Source organism: Harpia harpyja, chromosome 14, assembly GCF_026419915.1.
Source record: "Harpia harpyja isolate bHarHar1 chromosome 14, bHarHar1 primary haplotype, whole genome shotgun sequence".
NCBI classification, from domain to species: domain Eukaryota; kingdom Metazoa; phylum Chordata; class Aves; order Accipitriformes; family Accipitridae; genus Harpia; species Harpia harpyja.
Genome location: NC_068953.1, coordinates 7,225,977 through 7,243,409, shown reverse-complemented (window position 1 = coordinate 7,243,409; position 17,433 = coordinate 7,225,977). Strand labels below are relative to the sequence as shown.

General features: G+C 40.9%; 1 protein-coding gene across 3 annotated transcripts in view; it reads left to right on the top strand.

Moving 5' to 3' along the window:
* The window catches only part of ABCC3 (ATP binding cassette subfamily C member 3), a 51,748-nt gene extending 34,315 nt beyond the window's left edge, over positions 1-17,433 (top strand). The window contains exons 14-31 of one of the 3 annotated variants that reach the window (XM_052808213.1): positions 405-492; positions 1,509-1,575; positions 3,256-3,382; positions 3,729-3,905; positions 4,760-4,927; positions 5,669-5,852; positions 6,741-6,846; positions 7,547-7,700; positions 9,143-9,350; positions 9,950-10,260; positions 10,997-11,196; positions 11,302-11,428; positions 12,219-12,320; positions 13,343-13,489; positions 14,425-14,583; positions 14,952-15,118; positions 16,155-16,349; positions 16,992-17,433. In XM_052808213.1, the coding sequence (XP_052664173.1) occupies positions 405-492; positions 1,509-1,575; positions 3,256-3,382; positions 3,729-3,905; positions 4,760-4,927; positions 5,669-5,852; positions 6,741-6,846; positions 7,547-7,700; positions 9,143-9,350; positions 9,950-10,260; positions 10,997-11,196; positions 11,302-11,428; positions 12,219-12,320; positions 13,343-13,489; positions 14,425-14,583; positions 14,952-15,118; positions 16,155-16,349; positions 16,992-17,100 (2,796 nt within the window). In that variant the 3' untranslated portion in view covers positions 17,101-17,433. Of the gene's footprint in view, positions 1-404; positions 493-1,508; positions 1,576-3,239; positions 3,383-3,728; positions 3,907-4,759; positions 4,928-5,668; positions 5,853-6,740; positions 6,847-7,546; positions 7,701-9,142; positions 9,351-9,949; positions 10,261-10,996; positions 11,197-11,301; positions 11,429-12,218; positions 12,321-13,342; positions 13,490-14,424; positions 14,584-14,951; positions 15,119-16,154; positions 16,350-16,991 lie in introns of those variants that run through there. The other 2 variants (XR_008238282.1, XM_052808214.1) reach the window with 2 other exon arrangements.

Sequence of the window (17,433 nt, the reverse complement as noted above, 5' to 3'; positions counted from 1 at the left end):
AAGGAGGATCTTGTGCATAAGTTGTTTTGAACAACTTGAACAAAAAGAACCCCAGATGTCCCTGATTTCTAGAATGCAGAGATCCCTTGCATCTGCCTGTTAGCTGGTTTTCTTTCTAATATCTTTTCCCTACGGCTGCCCTGTATTGGAAAGTGTGACATCTTCTGAGTAAGCTTGCCTGTGTGAATTTTGCTTCACTCAGATGAACTCAGCTTGGTCTGAGAAATTTCATAGTTCTAAGCTTGAATTTCAGCATAAGACCAATTGCAGGGAAAGAATGAGTCACTGTTCAGGAAGCCTGTAGGGTGAAAGCTTAAGCCATTCTGCATGCTTTCTTTTACAGTAGTAAGAGCATTAAGTCCCCATTAAAAGAATGATAAAATAACACCATGCTCTTTTCTTAGACAAGCGTTTCCCTAAAGAGAATTCAGCAGTTCCTGAGTCATGATGAACTTGATCCAAATTGTGTGGAAACAAAAGTGATTGCACCAGGTAAAGCCATCAGTATTTTTCTAAAATATGCTAATACAACAAACATCCTGTATTTGTTTTGGACTGGTTGAGTTATGAAAAAAACCAAAACCAAAAAGAAAATAACAATAATAATCTTGGTTTAAAAAAAAAAAAAGTTGCTGGTTTGAAAAGTATGTGTTTGTTGTTCAGGCTATGTGGAAATTACAGAAGTTTCTGGCTATATTTTTGAGCTTTGAGCTGAGTTCTTGGGCCTGAGTTTGCATCTGCAATGTACTGCTAATAGCACTGAATAATGAAGTGCATCCACTGACTAGGGACAGCAAGACCTGTTCAAACCTTTTGCACTGCACAAATGCTCAGGAACATTGTAAACAGTTTTGATTTCTTCTGTTGGAAACAGTATCCCAAAACAAATGAGCAAACCAGGTGGTCTCAAAAAAATGTGTTTTGTCATGTAATGCACTGTGGTGATACTGTGGTTTGAAACTTCTCTTGTGTGATGCCGTAGACGGAGGAGAAGGGATGGCTGTGTGGCTGTCATGCAATTACTGTTATACACAACCCCACCAGGAGGTAAAGGAAGCCTGCAGATCTGTAACTTTTTAGTGTGGCAAGCAAAAAGCTGCACAGAGGCAAATTTAATCTGATACATCAAAGTCAACAGCATGCAGTGTCTCCTACCGACTTGAAAGTAGTTTCTTAAGTAAAATTGTGCTAACACTTGCGTGGTGATTCTGAGCAGCAAATGTTGGGACTAGCCTCATTGGGGCAGGGTGAAGCAAAACACCTTTTCAGCTCCATAGGTCTGTAAGCAAAGTCTATAGCTTAAGCCGTGATCAGTTATTTTAACTCTGAACAAGCCTGTCTTGTGACCCACAGTCATGAGACTCTGCTTCCCATGCCGGTAGAAAAGGGAACTGCAGTGTACATGAAACACCCATAAATAATAATTCCTCTGTCTGCCAGTCTCTCAGCTGTACTATTCTGTGTAATACATTTCCTGCCTTCTCTATTGTTATGTTTTTGTCATACAGGCAATGCCATCAGTGTAACAAATGCGACATTCAGCTGGGGAAAGGAGCTTAAGCCATCTTTGAAAGAGTAAGATTCCTTTATGCAATTGCCATACAACATCTACCTGCTTCCTGGTTTCTGGTGCCTGGGACGTCTGTTTGAAAGATGTCTAGTAATATCTGCAGGCTCACTTCTGAAAAAGGTTGTTTTCATGCATCACATATGTGCATCTCTTCCGCCTTTAAAACGTCGAGCTAATCCTCATGGTTTATGGTATTTAGGTTAACAGAACAGTGCTGTAAGGCTTTAACTCCACAGCAACTCACATAAAATAGTTACCTATTGAAGGACAGAAAGGCTATGTAAATTTCTTAAATAGACATTTTTTAACTGAAGCATTGGACAAATTGACCAAATTGATCTGATGGATTATAAGGACAGTTGAGATGTCTGGGTTTGGACTTGGGCATGTGAACAGTGATCTGTTCTTTTAAGAGTCTTGTGGCATACTCATCCCGGTGGCTGTAGGTGGGCCATTTCCAGACAATGGGGGTGCATGTTTTGCTCATTTGCCTGTTTGAATGAATACAAACAAAATTTGCCTGGAAGCATATACTTCCTTATGTTATGTTTTGTTGTCAGATCAAAATCACGGAAACCTGGTAAGTGTTCTTAGAATTCTCAGTCCAAGGAGCTCATGCTGCTGTGCTGAGTGTATTATCTTAACAGGTTATACATGGATAACCTGCAAGCAAGAGGCTTAGAGTTCAAAGGAGCCAGTTTGGTGCAGGCAACCAAATCTGCAGCCAGGTTAACTTCAGTGTTCTGGTGTTTATTTCAGAAAGAACCATGCATCTCCAGCTCAGATTGCTAGCCACCTGGGCCTAAAAATTACCTGGTGACTTCCTAAAATAGCAGTAAGGCAAAACTCAACTAGAGGGAAGGAATAATGAAAAAAAAAGTGTAGTGCTTTTGAGTTTTCCTGCTTTGAATATTTCTTTTAAAAAAACCAACAACCCAAAAAAAACCCTCTTGCAGTGTTCAAAACATCAACTACCTGCTTGGTAAGAATATGCATAAGAATTAGAGCCCTAGTTCTGCATCAGAATCTGTGCAAACAGAAGTTTGGCTTGATTTCATTAGTGAAAGACACTTTGGTGGCAAAGAGACTGTGTCCATCAGTCATTTCCGTATCAGTTCACCTTCAAAACCAGGACCTAAAGCAGTCCATTTAAGAACATAATGGGGAAAACAGTAAAGGATTTTAACTGGGAAGGTTTTGGTTTTCTTGTCTTGTTGTGAACTCTATTTACCAGCACTGGAAATATGGTACTAAGGTGGTTTGAACATTTTTAGATGGGATGTATTCACTCACTACTTTCGTACAATTGCTCTTGCTTCTAAAATCAAAACCCAAAAGACTTCTGGAAGATTGTCTGCTTTCAAAATGCTTATTAACCCTGTTTGACTTGCTGATGGACTGATATTACACAGCAAAGGGTCTTAGAAGGCTTGCTACCAATCCTACTGCTTTAACAACCAAGAAGATGGATTAATGCTGTGTTTCCATTTGCTCCTACAGTTCTGGTTACAGTTGATTGTGCACAAGAAAGGTAGGAGAAGACCAGTGACCAAGCTATGCTTACTATATCCAGTCAGGCTGAGGTCAGGCTGATTTGTCACTGTGTATTTCAGCCCTGGTTTAAAGACCCATAATGTCTTTAGTAAACTAATGTTTAATTAATTTCCAGCCTGTTTCCTCCACAGTATAAATCTGTTGGTCCCCAGTGGTGCTTTGGTTGCTGTTGTTGGCCATGTTGGCTGTGGGAAGTCTTCTCTGGTGTCTGCTCTCCTGGGTGAAATGGAAAAGCTGGAAGGAGAAGTGGCTGTGAAGGTTGGTGTTGTTTACAATGCCATTTAACAATGGTATGGAAATGTGCTGCTTATGCCTGCCATTGCTTATAATGCACATCAAGCTGGAGAGGGAATTCTGTTTGCTCCTATGCCAGCTTGTCTGCATGTTTATTTGGGTTTGCCCACACCTGTTCAGTTGTGTTTTATATAAAATGACTTTCCCAATTCTATCAACTATACACCAGCAATTAGCACACATATATGTATAATGTGAATGTATATCGAACAGGAGCTACATCTATGTGCTACAGATCTTAATCAGAGTTGTAAGTGTGAATTGCTGCTTGTTACAAGTCAGAGGTTTCCTTTCTCCCTCCTTGTTCAAGGGTTCTGTTGCTTATGTGCCTCAACAAGCCTGGATCCAGAACGCCACACTGAAAGATAACATTTTGTTTGGCCAAGCTCCTAATGAACAAAAATACCAAAATGTCCTGGAGGCCTGTGCTTTAAAAACTGACCTGGAAGTGCTATCAGGAGGAGATCAGACTGAGATCGGAGAAAAGGTAAGGTGTTTTTTTTTCAAGTCAGACCTGCTTGGTGATTCCTGTTCTGTCTAGCTAAAGAGAGATTGCTGTAAAGTCAGCACTTGATTTGGTTTGATCTTTACAATGGCATCCCTGCTACAATCAACACTGAAACATGCGGGGCAGTTTTGTGGAAGGCAGTTGGACTTAAGCTTGTTCCTAACTTTAAGCATGTGTTTGTACTGTGATGCATAATTACACATCTAGCCCTGGAAGATCAGAGCATCCTCCATTTGTTGTCCAATTGTAAAGGTGCATCTGTCCAGAATACTTAAAGTCCTTCCTTCTCCTGTAGGGATAAAAAGGGAGGGAACATATGGTGTGCGTCAAGTGAAAAAGTGATATGATCATCCCTTAACACCTCATTTTAATGAGAAACTTTTACATCTGTGATTACCAACAAAGATTTTTTTTCATAGGCCACTAAATTTGAGATGGATATCATGAAGTGGAGTGGATATGTGGATTTGTATGTAAGATGAGAGATGTGGAAGATGTTCCAGGTGCCGCAGCCCTGCTTTGAATGTTTGCATTGTACATCCTGGTTGACGGTCTTCCTTTTTATAGTTTTGTGTTTTAATAGCTCCCTTTAGGAGCTTATTAAGCAAGAGGCTTATTCCGTCTCCAGATTGCTGGGTGAGTGGAAGTTTGGCAGCGAACAAACAGATTTAGAGGCGTTCTGTTCTGTCTCTGGCTCAGAGGGAGTTATTCTCTTCAGTGCCTCATGTTTCAATTCAGCATCCGTGTGTTTGACTGGGTGAGAGCCATAAAAAGTCATAGCTGTTGTTGGAACAGAGTCGAGTGGTATGTTTTGTTCTCTCCTCTCCCTTCAGGGCATCAACCTCTCAGGTGGCCAGAGGCAGCGAGTGAGCCTCGCTCGTGCAGTGTACAGCAACTCTGACATTTACCTATTAGATGATCCTCTTTCTGCTGTGGACTCGCATGTTGCAAAGCACATCTTTGACAAAGTTATTGGTCCAGATGGGGTACTTAAAGGAAAAGTAAGCTGGCATTTAGATCCTCTTAAAAATGTACACAAACTCAGAAGCACTGATGGGTAACAGGAAAGCTATTTCACCACCGAGGCTTGAGTGCTGAATCATTCCTGCATTTCTGTGTTAAACTGGCAATGTGGACACCTTCTTCCCCACAGCACAGACTCTGCAGTGAGCCGCTATTTAGCATGCCCAGAAGTGATGTGATCTAGTCATAACACGTAGAGGCAGAAATCTGGTCTGTCTTTTAAAACCCCTACTATGAGATGTCCAAAAAGAAGACATTTGCAGAAACTTGTAAAGGTTGTCAGCTTCGTATTGCTGCTTGTTACTCGGAGGCGGTGCAGTGAGGAAGTTGTAACAGCTTACTGATTTTACAGAGGTCTTTGGCAGTATCCAACCAAATTGCAGTCTCTTTGCTTCCCCTTCTACTCCTGTTACGATCTTCTCAGATGTCAAAAGGGAAGGGCTGCAAAGAAATCAGCACAAGGGAAATGGGGAATGAAAATTCAGTTGGTTTACTTCCCTCTGTGGTTACATCAGCATGCAGTAGGAAGCATAGTAAGTTCATGTACATATTTCCAAGCTAATTTGGCTAACAAGGACAGTGTATTTTCACTGGCATTTCACCTTGACGTGGTAACTCACTCCCTGTCCCAAAAACGTGGTAGTATTTGGCTTGCTGAGCAGTGTTAATCCCCACAGTGACAACTGAGAGATGTGGGTTTTTTCTTTTTCCCTATCCAGACCCGAATTCTGGTGACCCATGGTATCAGCTTCCTGCCTCAGGTAGACCATATAGTTGTGCTGGTAGATGGCAAAATCTCTGAAATGGGATCTCATCAAGACCTTCTGAAACAAAACAAGGCCTTTGCAGAATTCCTGCGAAATTATGCACTTGATGAAGACATCGAAGAGGATGAACCAACAAGTACAGTATTGCTTTTTCTTAAAACATGTCTTTTTCTGTCAACCAGATTACAGATATTTTCTCTGTATAAAATGTCCCCTGCTTCTTCATGACAGCCTGGCATTTGCCTTTCTGCACTCTATGGCCAGGTCTGTATTATTGATAAATGTTTTCACAAAGTTGTTTCAAAACTTCATGTGGTTTGTCCTAGAAAAAAAGCAATTCTTGTGTTAGAAATTATTCTGAAATTGGGAATTTATTTTACAATTAGCAAGATCAAGGTCAGCAGGAAAATGAAGTAGCCGAGAACAAACTGGGCTTGCTATCAAAGGGGCTACCTAGAGTCTGATATTTTTTCCCTGTTTATATATTGTTGTTTTTTTCATACAGCAAAGTTCAAATTACATTTTAATCTTGGGTTACTTTCCAGCTTGGTTTGATTCTGATAAAATGATACAAGATTAAAGCATTTTGGTACATGTTTCCTCTGTGTGACAGTGTTCCCACACTCTCTGATTGCAGCTCTGCTTCTCTCCAGACAGGCAGAGAGGAACATGCATGACATCTAGCAACAGCAGAGGCTTGCAGTAGTTCCTGACATGACTCCCCCATCCCAAGATCATGCCTAGATCATGCCCTATAAGTGAATTTAGCTAGAACCAATACTTGCTTAACATTTCTGATGCACCAAAGGAATGTGATGTAAATGCATTTGGCAGCCAACCTGCCTCACAAGATCTTTGCAATTTAGTTAGGAGAAGGGATGTAAGCAAAACTATGGGGGAGTTTATGCACTATGATTTTCCTGCTGTGATATTGTTTTTCATGACTCTTGCTTTGTACAGCCACCTTTTTCTGTGCTTTCTGCTTTATTCAGCAAAAAATCTGAGGTGAGTTCTTGTCTTGCAGTGCTGGAGGAGGAAGAAGTCTTGCTAGCTGAAGACACCCTCAGCATCCACACTGATCTGGCAGATAACGAACCAGTGACGAACGAGGTCCGCAAACAGTTTCTTAGGTAAACATGAGGTTCATGTATTTATAGTCTGTGTCTGGGGTGAAACACATCTGAAAGATGTTAGTCACATACTGCTTCTCAGTCTGGGCTTTAGTTTCCTTAGTTTCCTCTTACAAATAAATTGGTTTAGTATCCTTTTGAAAATAAATGTGAAAGAACATGCAAGGAAGATCAAACATCTATTCCTGCAATCCTCTTTTTAGTCCGAACTGAACCAATTTCTTAAAGCTACTCTCTGGTTCTCAGGTAACACTACTGTATGTATTTACCCACACAACACTAAAATGCTACCAGTTGCATGATAAATAAACCCTTTGTATTGTGCCTTTCCATTGGGAATCTTGGAAATCTTTAAAGTTTTCATAACCATACCCATAGATGCTGTCCAGCTAACTGTTGATGTGAAAACAGAGAAGGTCAGGGCTTAGCTTTGAAATGTCTGTCTTGTGATGAAGCCTCTAAAGGCCTTTACCAAGAGCCCAAGCCCTACCACAGCCTTTGTTAGGGACTATATTTCTAGCATCACTAAACATCACTGAACATTCAGAGGGGTGGTACAAGCACCCATAGTTGTGAGTGAGGCTGGCATGGGAACTCAGCAGAAGAGCTGCGAATAAGTCCAGTCTGCTGCATCCCAGTCTTGCCTTAGCACTGCCACAATATGCCCTTTTTCTCCTAATGACTCTTTTGTTTTAACTAGGCAACTTAGTGTAATATCTTCTGAGGGAGGAGAATGTCCCAACAAAATGTCAACAAAGCGAAGAGTCTGTGAAAAGAAGCCAGCAGAGCCTCCTCTGCCAAGAAAAAATCCTAACGAGAAACTTATTCAGGCTGAAACCACTGAAACAGGAACGGTATGGTTTGATTCCCCCCTCCCTTTTTCTAAATTTTTTTTTTCTGTTTGAAAAAAAAAATTATTTTTACATTTGATCCAGTTCTGTTAAACGTGTTGTATAAATCATGACTGCAGGCTTTAGGCATTAATCTGGTGGCCACTGATCATTGAAATTTGGGATTTTGGCAGAGGTTTCTGCACCTGGCAAGGGCTATGTACTTAGGAAAAAAAGAAGAAGAAAAAAAAAATCCTTTCCAGCTCCTGCCACAGTCACCTGATACCGCATAGCACTGCACTCCATCAGCCCTGCCTTTGCATTGCAGAGCTTTCAGCACTGTTGGTTTTTAAACTGTCTGGCTGCTGTTGAGTCCAGCTGCAGCACTGGTTGTTTGATGACCCGCAGCAGTGGGTTATACAAGCCAGCTGCCTTCTGTGTGCCAGCGGATCTGTTCTGCCTAAATGATACCTGCCACCCCAACTTGGAGAGCATTTTATGCTTATAGGTACAAAAGGGGCTGTACTCTTCCCGAGCAGGGCCAGGGAGTGAAATGGGAACGGGGAAAAAGAGAAGAGAAGGAAAAAAAGAGAAGATGGGAATACAAAAGTAAAAGAAGGGGACAGAAAGGAGCAGCAGATGGAATAGGAGCAGGGAGGTTTTGTTAAAGAAAGCCACTTCCCTCCACTTCAGAAGGCTCAGTGTGTCTTGTTTAGTCTGAGGTACATGGTCCATGGCACAGACATGTAATTAACTGTTTCTGTGGATTATTTCAGCTTTCAAAGTCCCTAATCAACAACACTTGTTCTTTTATAATTAAATTAAATTATAATAAAAACCTTCTAATGCTATTTTAGAGACTGAGTTTTTTTCTGGGTCTCTCTCTTTTTGCTTCTCTGCCTTTTTGCACTAACTTAGAGATAGCATCTTTACTTTTTGCCACAAGCATCATCTATTTATGTTCCTGTTGGGGTGCACTAGCATTTGGTACCTCATTTAAGCTGCTATAAAGACACCTGAATGGAGGCATATTCAGTACTTTTCCTTAAATAGGCCATTTAAAGTAGTCCTGAGCTCGATATGCCTGCCAAGTTGCTTCTTTTGCCTGAAAAACTTGGCTCCTGTTCTTGTTATCCATCCTTTGCTGATATTTGATCAGCCTCTTTTCGTTTGGTTTTGGTTTTTTTTTCCTCTGGTATAGTCTTAAAAACTAAAACCTCACAAAACTAATAAAATACAATTCCTCAAAATGGAGGAAAAGAGTATTTCAGAGAAGTTTCTGACTTGTTTTGAAAGTCGTCTCCCTGATGTGGAGCTCAGGCAGGTGAACTGTTCTCCGTGGTATGTTAGAGTTTGGGCAGTTTTGAACTTAGCAGTTCCTCTGATGAAGAATTTTTTTCTCTTCTTCTGTCTAAACTCCTGATTGTGTAAGTTGTACAAACCAGCTTTGGTGTGTGATTTTGCAGGTAAAGCTGACAGTGTTCTGGCAATATGTGAAGGCTGTCAGCCCTGTCATTTCTTTAGTGATATGTTTCCTATATTGCTGTCAAAATGCCGCTGCTATTGGGGCCAACGTGTGGCTCAGTGACTGGACCAACGAGCCGGTGATAAATGGGACTCAGCACAACACAGCCATGCGAATTGGAGTCTATGCTGCCTTGGGCCTCTTGCAAGGTGAGACCAGAAAAAATCATGATGTTTGAATGTTTAGTAAAGAGGAATTAGGTGGGAAGCCATGGCACCAATTGCTGGTGTCCCAAAATTGCCCCCCAAATACTTCAAAGCAAGTGAAGTAACACAGCCTGGAGCTACAAAGTCTCAGTTCAGCCCAACACTTTTAATTTTTGTTGTGAAGCCCTTGAAGGGGGTTGAACAGGTGACATGGAAGCTTGAGAGAGGTAAGTTGGACAGAAAACATGAAAACTTAGGTGCAGAAGAGTCTGAAGGGTTGGGTTGAAGTTGTAGCATTAGGACTTCTTGGAGGCTTGCGGAAAGCGGAGGGAAGATGGTTGTGCATCTGTGAATGATGCGTGTGAAATCCTGCATGCATCCATACCATGATGCATTGTGAAATCCTGCAGGACATGTTCCTGTGCCTTAGGCAGCAGTGTCCGCAATGCCGCAGTGCTAATGTACATCATAAGAGAAGGGTGGACAGGGAATGTAGTAAAGGAGAAAAAGCTTCTAGCACAACAGAAACTGCTGAGAGTCAGAGAGCTGTGAATCGGGAACATCATGTTCACTGGTTAACACATCTCCTCTTCACCTGTTAGGCCTCATAGTACTCATCTGCTCCTTCACCCTGGCAATGGGAGGCATTAATGCAGCCCGGACACTCCATGCTGCTCTGCTGGAGAACAAATTTCACACCCCGCAGTCCTTCTATGACACCACCCCAACCGGCCGAATCATCAACCGCTTTTCAAAGGACATCTATGTGATCGATGAAGTAATCCCACCAACCATCTTGATGTTCCTTGGAACATTCTTCACCTCTTTATCGACAATGATTGTAATTATAGCAAGTACTCCACTCTTCGCTGTGGTTATAGTTCCACTTGCAATTCTGTACTTCTTTGTTCAGGTAACTGGAAAAATATCTGACTACCATTGCAATGATTCTTATTCCATTGTTCATGTTTCTTTTTAGGAAAAACACCATGAATTTGGGGGAAAATTGAAATATCTGAAGTAACTACATGTTTATGTAAACAAAACATTCTTTAATTCTCTCAGAAAAAGAAATGTCCTGCGAGATGTGGTCATGAAATAAATAGGCATAACCTTTTTTTGCTTTTAAGTAATAACAAATAAGCCTACCGCTAGAGATAGAGCTGCAGTGCGCTTCAATATATTGAAGTGCGTACATATTTGACATATTGACAAGTTTTTAAGGTGGTGAGGAGTTACAATGTTGAAAGAAGAAAGCATCAATTTTATTGACTTCTGAGCAAAATCGAAGCTTATTTTATAGACCATGAATAGAGACCTGATAATGGAGGTGCAAATTCATGTTTTCATTTCTTGGAAAATGAGGCTTCTACAAATGGATTCATTTTGTTAGGCTATATTAACTAAATTTAAAGGGACATAGGTAAATTCAACTTATACTCTATAGAAATTGCAGTTACCCAATACTCTGTTGTGGCACGAAGCAAAGATAACTTTCTTGAAATCCTTCTTAATTATAGAGAATATTTTGGAGGGTTGAAGTGTGTCAGTAACAATCTCCTTTAAGTCCTTAACCTAAAAAATTTTTCACTGTTAATTAAAAGAGGAAGTATTTCATGTACCCTTCAATTTTCTCCAAAAAATGGCAGCGATTCTACGTAGCTACCTCCCGCCAGCTGAAGCGTCTGGAGTCTGTGAGCAGATCTCCTATCTACTCACACTTCTCAGAAACAGTATCAGGGGCCAGTGTCATCAGAGCCTATAGAAGAGTGAAGTCCTTCGTAGACATCAGTGATCTGAAGATGGATGAAAATCAGAAGAGTTACTATCCTGGCATAGTATCAAACAGGTAAAAAAGGCATATAACTTCTTGTTTCCACTTAGATAATCCTGTGTTTGCATAACTGGTCCAAGCAACCATTTACCACTCTGCTTACGTCTGCCTTTTTACCAGGTGGCTGGGCATTCGAGTTGAATTTGTGGGGAACTGTATTGTCCTTTTTGCTGCCCTTTTTGCTGTGATTGGTAAAAACAGCCTGAATGCTGGCTTGGTAGGACTTTCAGTATCTTATGCGTTACAGGTATGTATTACAGCTTTCTGTTCATTGATGGGTTTGCATTTTTGTAGATGGTATGGATATATTAGCAATAATTTAAGTGCTTGTTAAAGCTGAAGTTAATAAGGAAATAATAAAAATTAGTTGTGGGACATCTGGAAACAGTCGAGATTTACACTGAATGCTGAGAAACCATCAGCAAGCTCACATGCAGTAGGACTTCAGGGCACTTTGGGAGCATCGAGGTTGTGCTGCACCCCAGTATCCCTAGCAGTGGCACGCGGGAAGCTCAGGAGGTGTCAGGTGCACCCACCAAGAACAGGTCATTAAGCCCGTGCTGCTCAAATGTCCTGCATCATGCCTGCTACCTAGCACATCGGTGTGTCTGGGTAATCACAGGCAGATCAGCAGGATTCGTAAATAGGCAAGATAAACTGTACTCACCCAAGCTGTGGACAGTTTAGCAGATATAATGGCCTCACTCTTGCCAGAAGCTCTTTAGATACCATGAGTGTGCAGGATTGCTGTTAGCAGTTTTCCAGTGAGACCCATGACTAGGGGAACGACTTCCAACCAGCCTTTTTGAGAGGGCCATTTGTTAAATCACCATGGGAGGCATACACTTCTTCATGTGAGCACCTGATTATCTGTAGACTTCTTGTCCCAGTAACTGTATTAATGTCAATGCAAAGGTAATTATTCCATTTGTAATATTAATGTGAATCCATGTCTTAATAGCAGTGTCCAGTTCTGTTGTTGTTATTAAATCTGTTGTTCTTCTGTGGGTGATACTTTGTTCCTTGTCTTCTCCAAGGTGACCTTGTCTCTGAATTGGATGGTCCGAATGACTTCTGAACTTGAAACTAATATTGTGGCTGTTGAAAGAATAAAAGAGTATTCAGAAACTGAAACAGAGGTCAGCTAACAAGCGTCAAGCATGCTCACCAACAAGCATGGCAAAATTTTAATGCACACATTTACATGGTCTTTCTTTAGACTCGAAAGACGGTTCCTGCTCTGAGAGTGTTATCATTTAACCTGAACAAATGTCACGCTTTGAACTATAATTTATGCTATCACAGCTCCAAATTATTACTGCCGTCATGCAGCCTGTGCTTAGCATCTCATTTGCTGCTACTGTGAGTGGCTATAGCACAACAGAGATGAGTTTCACCATCAGAATATTGCTCCCATTGGGTTTGAAGTGTTTGATGCATAGTCCTACCTGCATGGGTGGTGCTGTGATCCTGCTAGTGAGCACAGCTGCAGTACAATTATCAGGCTATGCACATGTTTTCAATAGTATTTCTATTTAATCAGCTTAATCAGTCCTCATCTCCCATGAGAGAAGAACATCTCTAGGAACACTGTACTGCCTAATTCAGGAAAATCATCCAATCATCTACCTTTGTTGCCAAAGACTTTTAAAGGTGACAGATTGAGCTATGCTGGGAAATCTGCTCTGTGGACACACTGGGTTTTGTTAGTTCTGTGTACATGATGGGAGACTAAGAATTAGGAAATGGATGATCTGAGGAGAGCTGCAGTGTAGGGTTCTGGAGATCAAGTATTTAATCTGAAAGCTAAAAGGAAGCTAGACAAGATGCATGAGATATGTTATAAGCCAGAGCTTGAGCTGGCATGAAACAGGCAGTGTTCTATTAAAGTTAATGGAAAAAATGTAAATTTATATCCATTGAGGATTTGGCCCTGTATGCTCAGCCTTTTTTTCCTGTAAACTTTACAGCAAAGACCAAAATGGGTAGATACTTAGGAACCCATGTTTTTCCCCCATTACTCTAAATTTATTTGATAATGGAGATTTGATTTATCAGATATATTTTTAGTAACCCACAAATGTCAATGTTTGTATCTGAGTTTGAATTTTTTTTTTTTTTTAAACCTATACAAGGCGTTTCTGACTTCTGTTTTCCTTAGGCTCCCTGGATCATTGAGGGCAAGAGTCCCCCAGAAGATTGGCCATCCAAGGGAGAGCTGGAGTTTGTGAATTACTCAGTGAGGTACAGGAAGGGCCTGGATCTAGTGCTGAAGGGTCTAAACCTCCAAGTGCACGGTGGAGAAAAGGTGAGTTACCAGCTGTATGTCTTTGCTAGAACTTTGCCCTGGGCCTCCAGTGACAACCATGGAGTAGGGGACAGGGTCTACAAGCAAACTTGCCCTGGCGGTGGAGACCTTCTCAAGCTGGCATTGCAGGAGCTAGCAGTGACAACCACGCTGTTGGTGGGCCAGCATCCTCCAGGCTGGAAGCAGTAGGACCACCTGCATGGGACTTTGCAAGTTAGGCTGGCAACAGGCTACCTGACACCGTGTAGGAGGCACCAGCACAAGTGACAAAAATTCAGTGACAAGAACGCTTTTCTGAAGCCATGCAAGTGGGAGAAGGAATTCCAGCTTTTTCCACTCTCTGGCTTTCCCTGTGAAATTTTTGGCATGGAAGGAAATGTCATTCTTTGCTTCCTTAATCAGGAAATTGTCTTTGTTCTGGGAGATTCACTCCTTCACACTTCAATTGAAAGTTCTGGGTTTTGCGCGCTGGCGACAGAAGAATTAGCATGGGAGAGTCCTCCACTTAACAGGGTGTTAGTAAAAGAGAAGAGAATTATCCTTATACTAAGCAGACAGGATGACAACTGCCTTCTGGAATGGAGATACACGTGCTTACCATAAAGTCTGAATTGCCCTCTGAAAAGCCTTTATTTCTTGTCCTTGAGTGATTGGACTTCTAACATGGATACTTCAGCTAATCATCCAAAGTTATGTAGGATGACTCTAGGCCTATGTACATATTTATGTGCAATATTCAAATTATGGGAATGGAAATATATACATTACAATGTATGACATGGGTTTCTAGGGAGAGATGGTTACGTTCTTTCTTAGATTCAGATCTTGTGTCAAAGCTCTTAGAGGAATCTTGGGGGTTTGTTTGGGGTTTTTTTGTTGGGTTTTGGTTTGGTTTTAACTATATCGTTTGTTGTTAAACCTGCAATTTGTTGTAGATTGGAATTGTTGGCAGAACCGGAGCAGGGAAGTCCTCCATGACGCTCTGTCTCTTTAGGATCCTGGAAGCTGTAAAAGGGGAAATTAAAATCGATGGTGTGAAAATTTCAGAGATTGGTCTCCATGACCTTCGATCGAGGCTAACAATTATTCCTCAGGTACTGTTTCTGTGTATCACAATAAAGGAAGGATCTCTAACAGCTTAGCAAACCGTGAATAATGGTTTATCCACAGAGAAAAATGCTTTGTTACACTCGGAAAATTGTTTCAGAAAAAAAACCTATTTATACTTTAAATGGTCCTCTCCTGCCACATTATAAGCTGATGCTGGGTGATAAAACAGGATTTAGGTTAAACCATCTTTTCAGTTGGAACTTGAGTTTTAAGTCTGTATAACATAATGTATTTTCAGAGTGGATGGGATTGGGAGGTGGCCTACCTGCAGTGTAATGGAGACTTCAAAGCAGTAACTCTGTGCTTAAAACAACTAAAGCACTTGTCTAATGAAAGTTGGTTTTATATCCAGGATCCTGTTCTCTTTTCTGGAACATTGAGGATGAACCTGGATCCATTTAATAAGTATTCAGATGAAGAAATATGGAAAGCTCTTGAACTGTCTCATCTGAAGAGGTTTGTCAGCAGCCAGCCAGCCATGTTGGACTATGAATGCTCAGAAGGTGGAGAAAATCTTAGGTAAGGAATGCTTGAACTAGAAACATACACTGAGCTTTCATTCAGCTGTAACAGTGAGTAACACTGGAGCACAGGTTTACACTATAGTCTGTTGTGTCCGAAATGATTTAGCCACCTATTCCTGTTTCAAGAAAACCACTAAGGCTCAAACATTTGCCTACTGTTCTGCCTCTGCCATGAATGATCCGATTCTTCTTTGCTGCTGGGAAGCCCAAACCAAACCAAAATCCTGTCATATCAGTAAAGAAAGAAGTCTCAGGATGACAGAGTATTAGGAATAGGCAGTTCCTTAAATATGGTTTGGTAGGAAGGGAAATGCCATGGTAACATATATAACTGCTGTGCTGAATAAGAGTCCTCTGCCTAAACTGACACTTAGCAGTGTTTATTTTCCATTATTATGTGGAAGACCCATGAAGACATGAATGGGATGATAAAGTGCCATGCTTTGATATGCTGCGCTGGCTTCTGAGACTGTGGTGTAACCAGGTTATGTATGTGATGAATGTTCAGTTCCTTCCTCATCCCACAGAAACACTTGAACAGAGGCTGTGTCTGGGGTGCATTTGTAGCAGGGGAGGAAGTGTAGGCTGCCCAGATTTTTTTTTTTTTTTGATGGTAGAAAGCACTTACAGCCTCAGAAATATTTTTTTTCTTTTCTCTCTTCTTTTTTTTTTTTTTTAAGTTTGCATATGCTCAGTGTTGTTATAACTGTGCGTGTGCCTGAAAACTCAGGCAGAAGCGTTGTAATCATTAGTTTCCTTGGCTTTTGTCACAGCGATAGAAAGGGGGCATTTAATGGCTCTGTCAGGACTGGGTCAGGCAGTTAAGTGAACACATATGCTAAAACTAGCTGAGTAATGCTGCAATGTGTAGGTATTAGCTCTAGGGCTGACAGACCAGGCTGTTTGCTAAATACTATTTTTTTGGTTTGGTAACTTTACCTGATGAGTAATCTGCTCTAGTGCAAGTGATTCTGAGCAGTGGAGAGCTAAGGGCAGTGGGGCGTTTGTGAAAGCCTTGTCTCTGCTTGCAGCGTTGGCCAAAGACAACTCATCTGTCTGGCAAGAGCACTACTTCGCAAGACGAGAATCTTAATCCTAGACGAAGCGACAGCAGCGATCGATCTTGAGACAGATGATCTTATCCAGATGACAATTAGGACCCAGTTTGAAGACTGCACAGTGCTGACAATAGCGCACAGGCTGAACACCATTATGGATTACACGAGGTAAAAATTTCTTAATGGTGTGTGGCGGGGGGGGAGCTGACCAGTTTACTGGGTATGTGAAGCAGCACTTAAAAGGGTCTGGTTTGTCTCTAGTCACACCGATGCTCTTGTCAGGTAGTATGTAAGCAATGATGTTTAAGCCATATAATCTAGAATATCCAGACCTGACTTAGCTTCTGTTGGCATAAGAAACAGGTTCTATATTCACTAACCAGAGCTGCACAAGAGATGCTACCCAGTCGCATTAATGGCACTGTCAGCAAGCTTATGGATTCTTTTTCAACTAGCAGCTGCTGTAACTTTTTCACTAACATCATGTCATGTTAATTACTTTAAAATACATTACTTCATGAGCTTTTATCTCCTTGGCTTTTCTGGTACTGTATTTTCATTTCCAAAACTACCAGTATGACACTGATTCCCCTGCCCTTATTACCCCTGAGAGGTACCTTTTAAAATCAAACAGCAGCTCAGGGAGAATGTTTTATTTTCTGTTGTGTTGCAACATGTGAAAATAATTGAGCAAAACAAAGGCAAGGCAAAGATTAGAGCAGTTTGCTTCGTGATAAAAAGGGCTATCACATTTCTTGTGAGGAATTCTCTGACATATCTTTTCCCCCCACCATCTTTTGTTTTGCACAGGGTTCTTGTTCTAGACAACGGAACCATAGCTGAATTTGATACCCCTGCAAGCCTTATAGCATCAAAGGGTATTTTCTACAGTATGGCCAAAGATGCTGGACTAGCATGAAAAGAAGACCCCTTGGGTTTTTGGTTTGGTTTGTGTTTTTTTTTTTAATATTACTGACTTGCCACAAAAGTGACTTGTGAATGTACTGTAATTTACAAAACAGTTTTTGTAGTAGACTAAACTTTTGATATGTGAACAAAGTATTTTACAATTTTAAGGACCAGAAAGTGAATTTTATATTTTTAAATATTTTCTATATACATAAAATATTTTATTACATGCTTTTTTTTCCAAAGAATGCCAAACATTCTGCCAAGAAAATGTATGTACCACAGGGCAATAAGTACTGTATTCAGGTTTATAATTAGTAAATTATATTAATGGTACAAAATA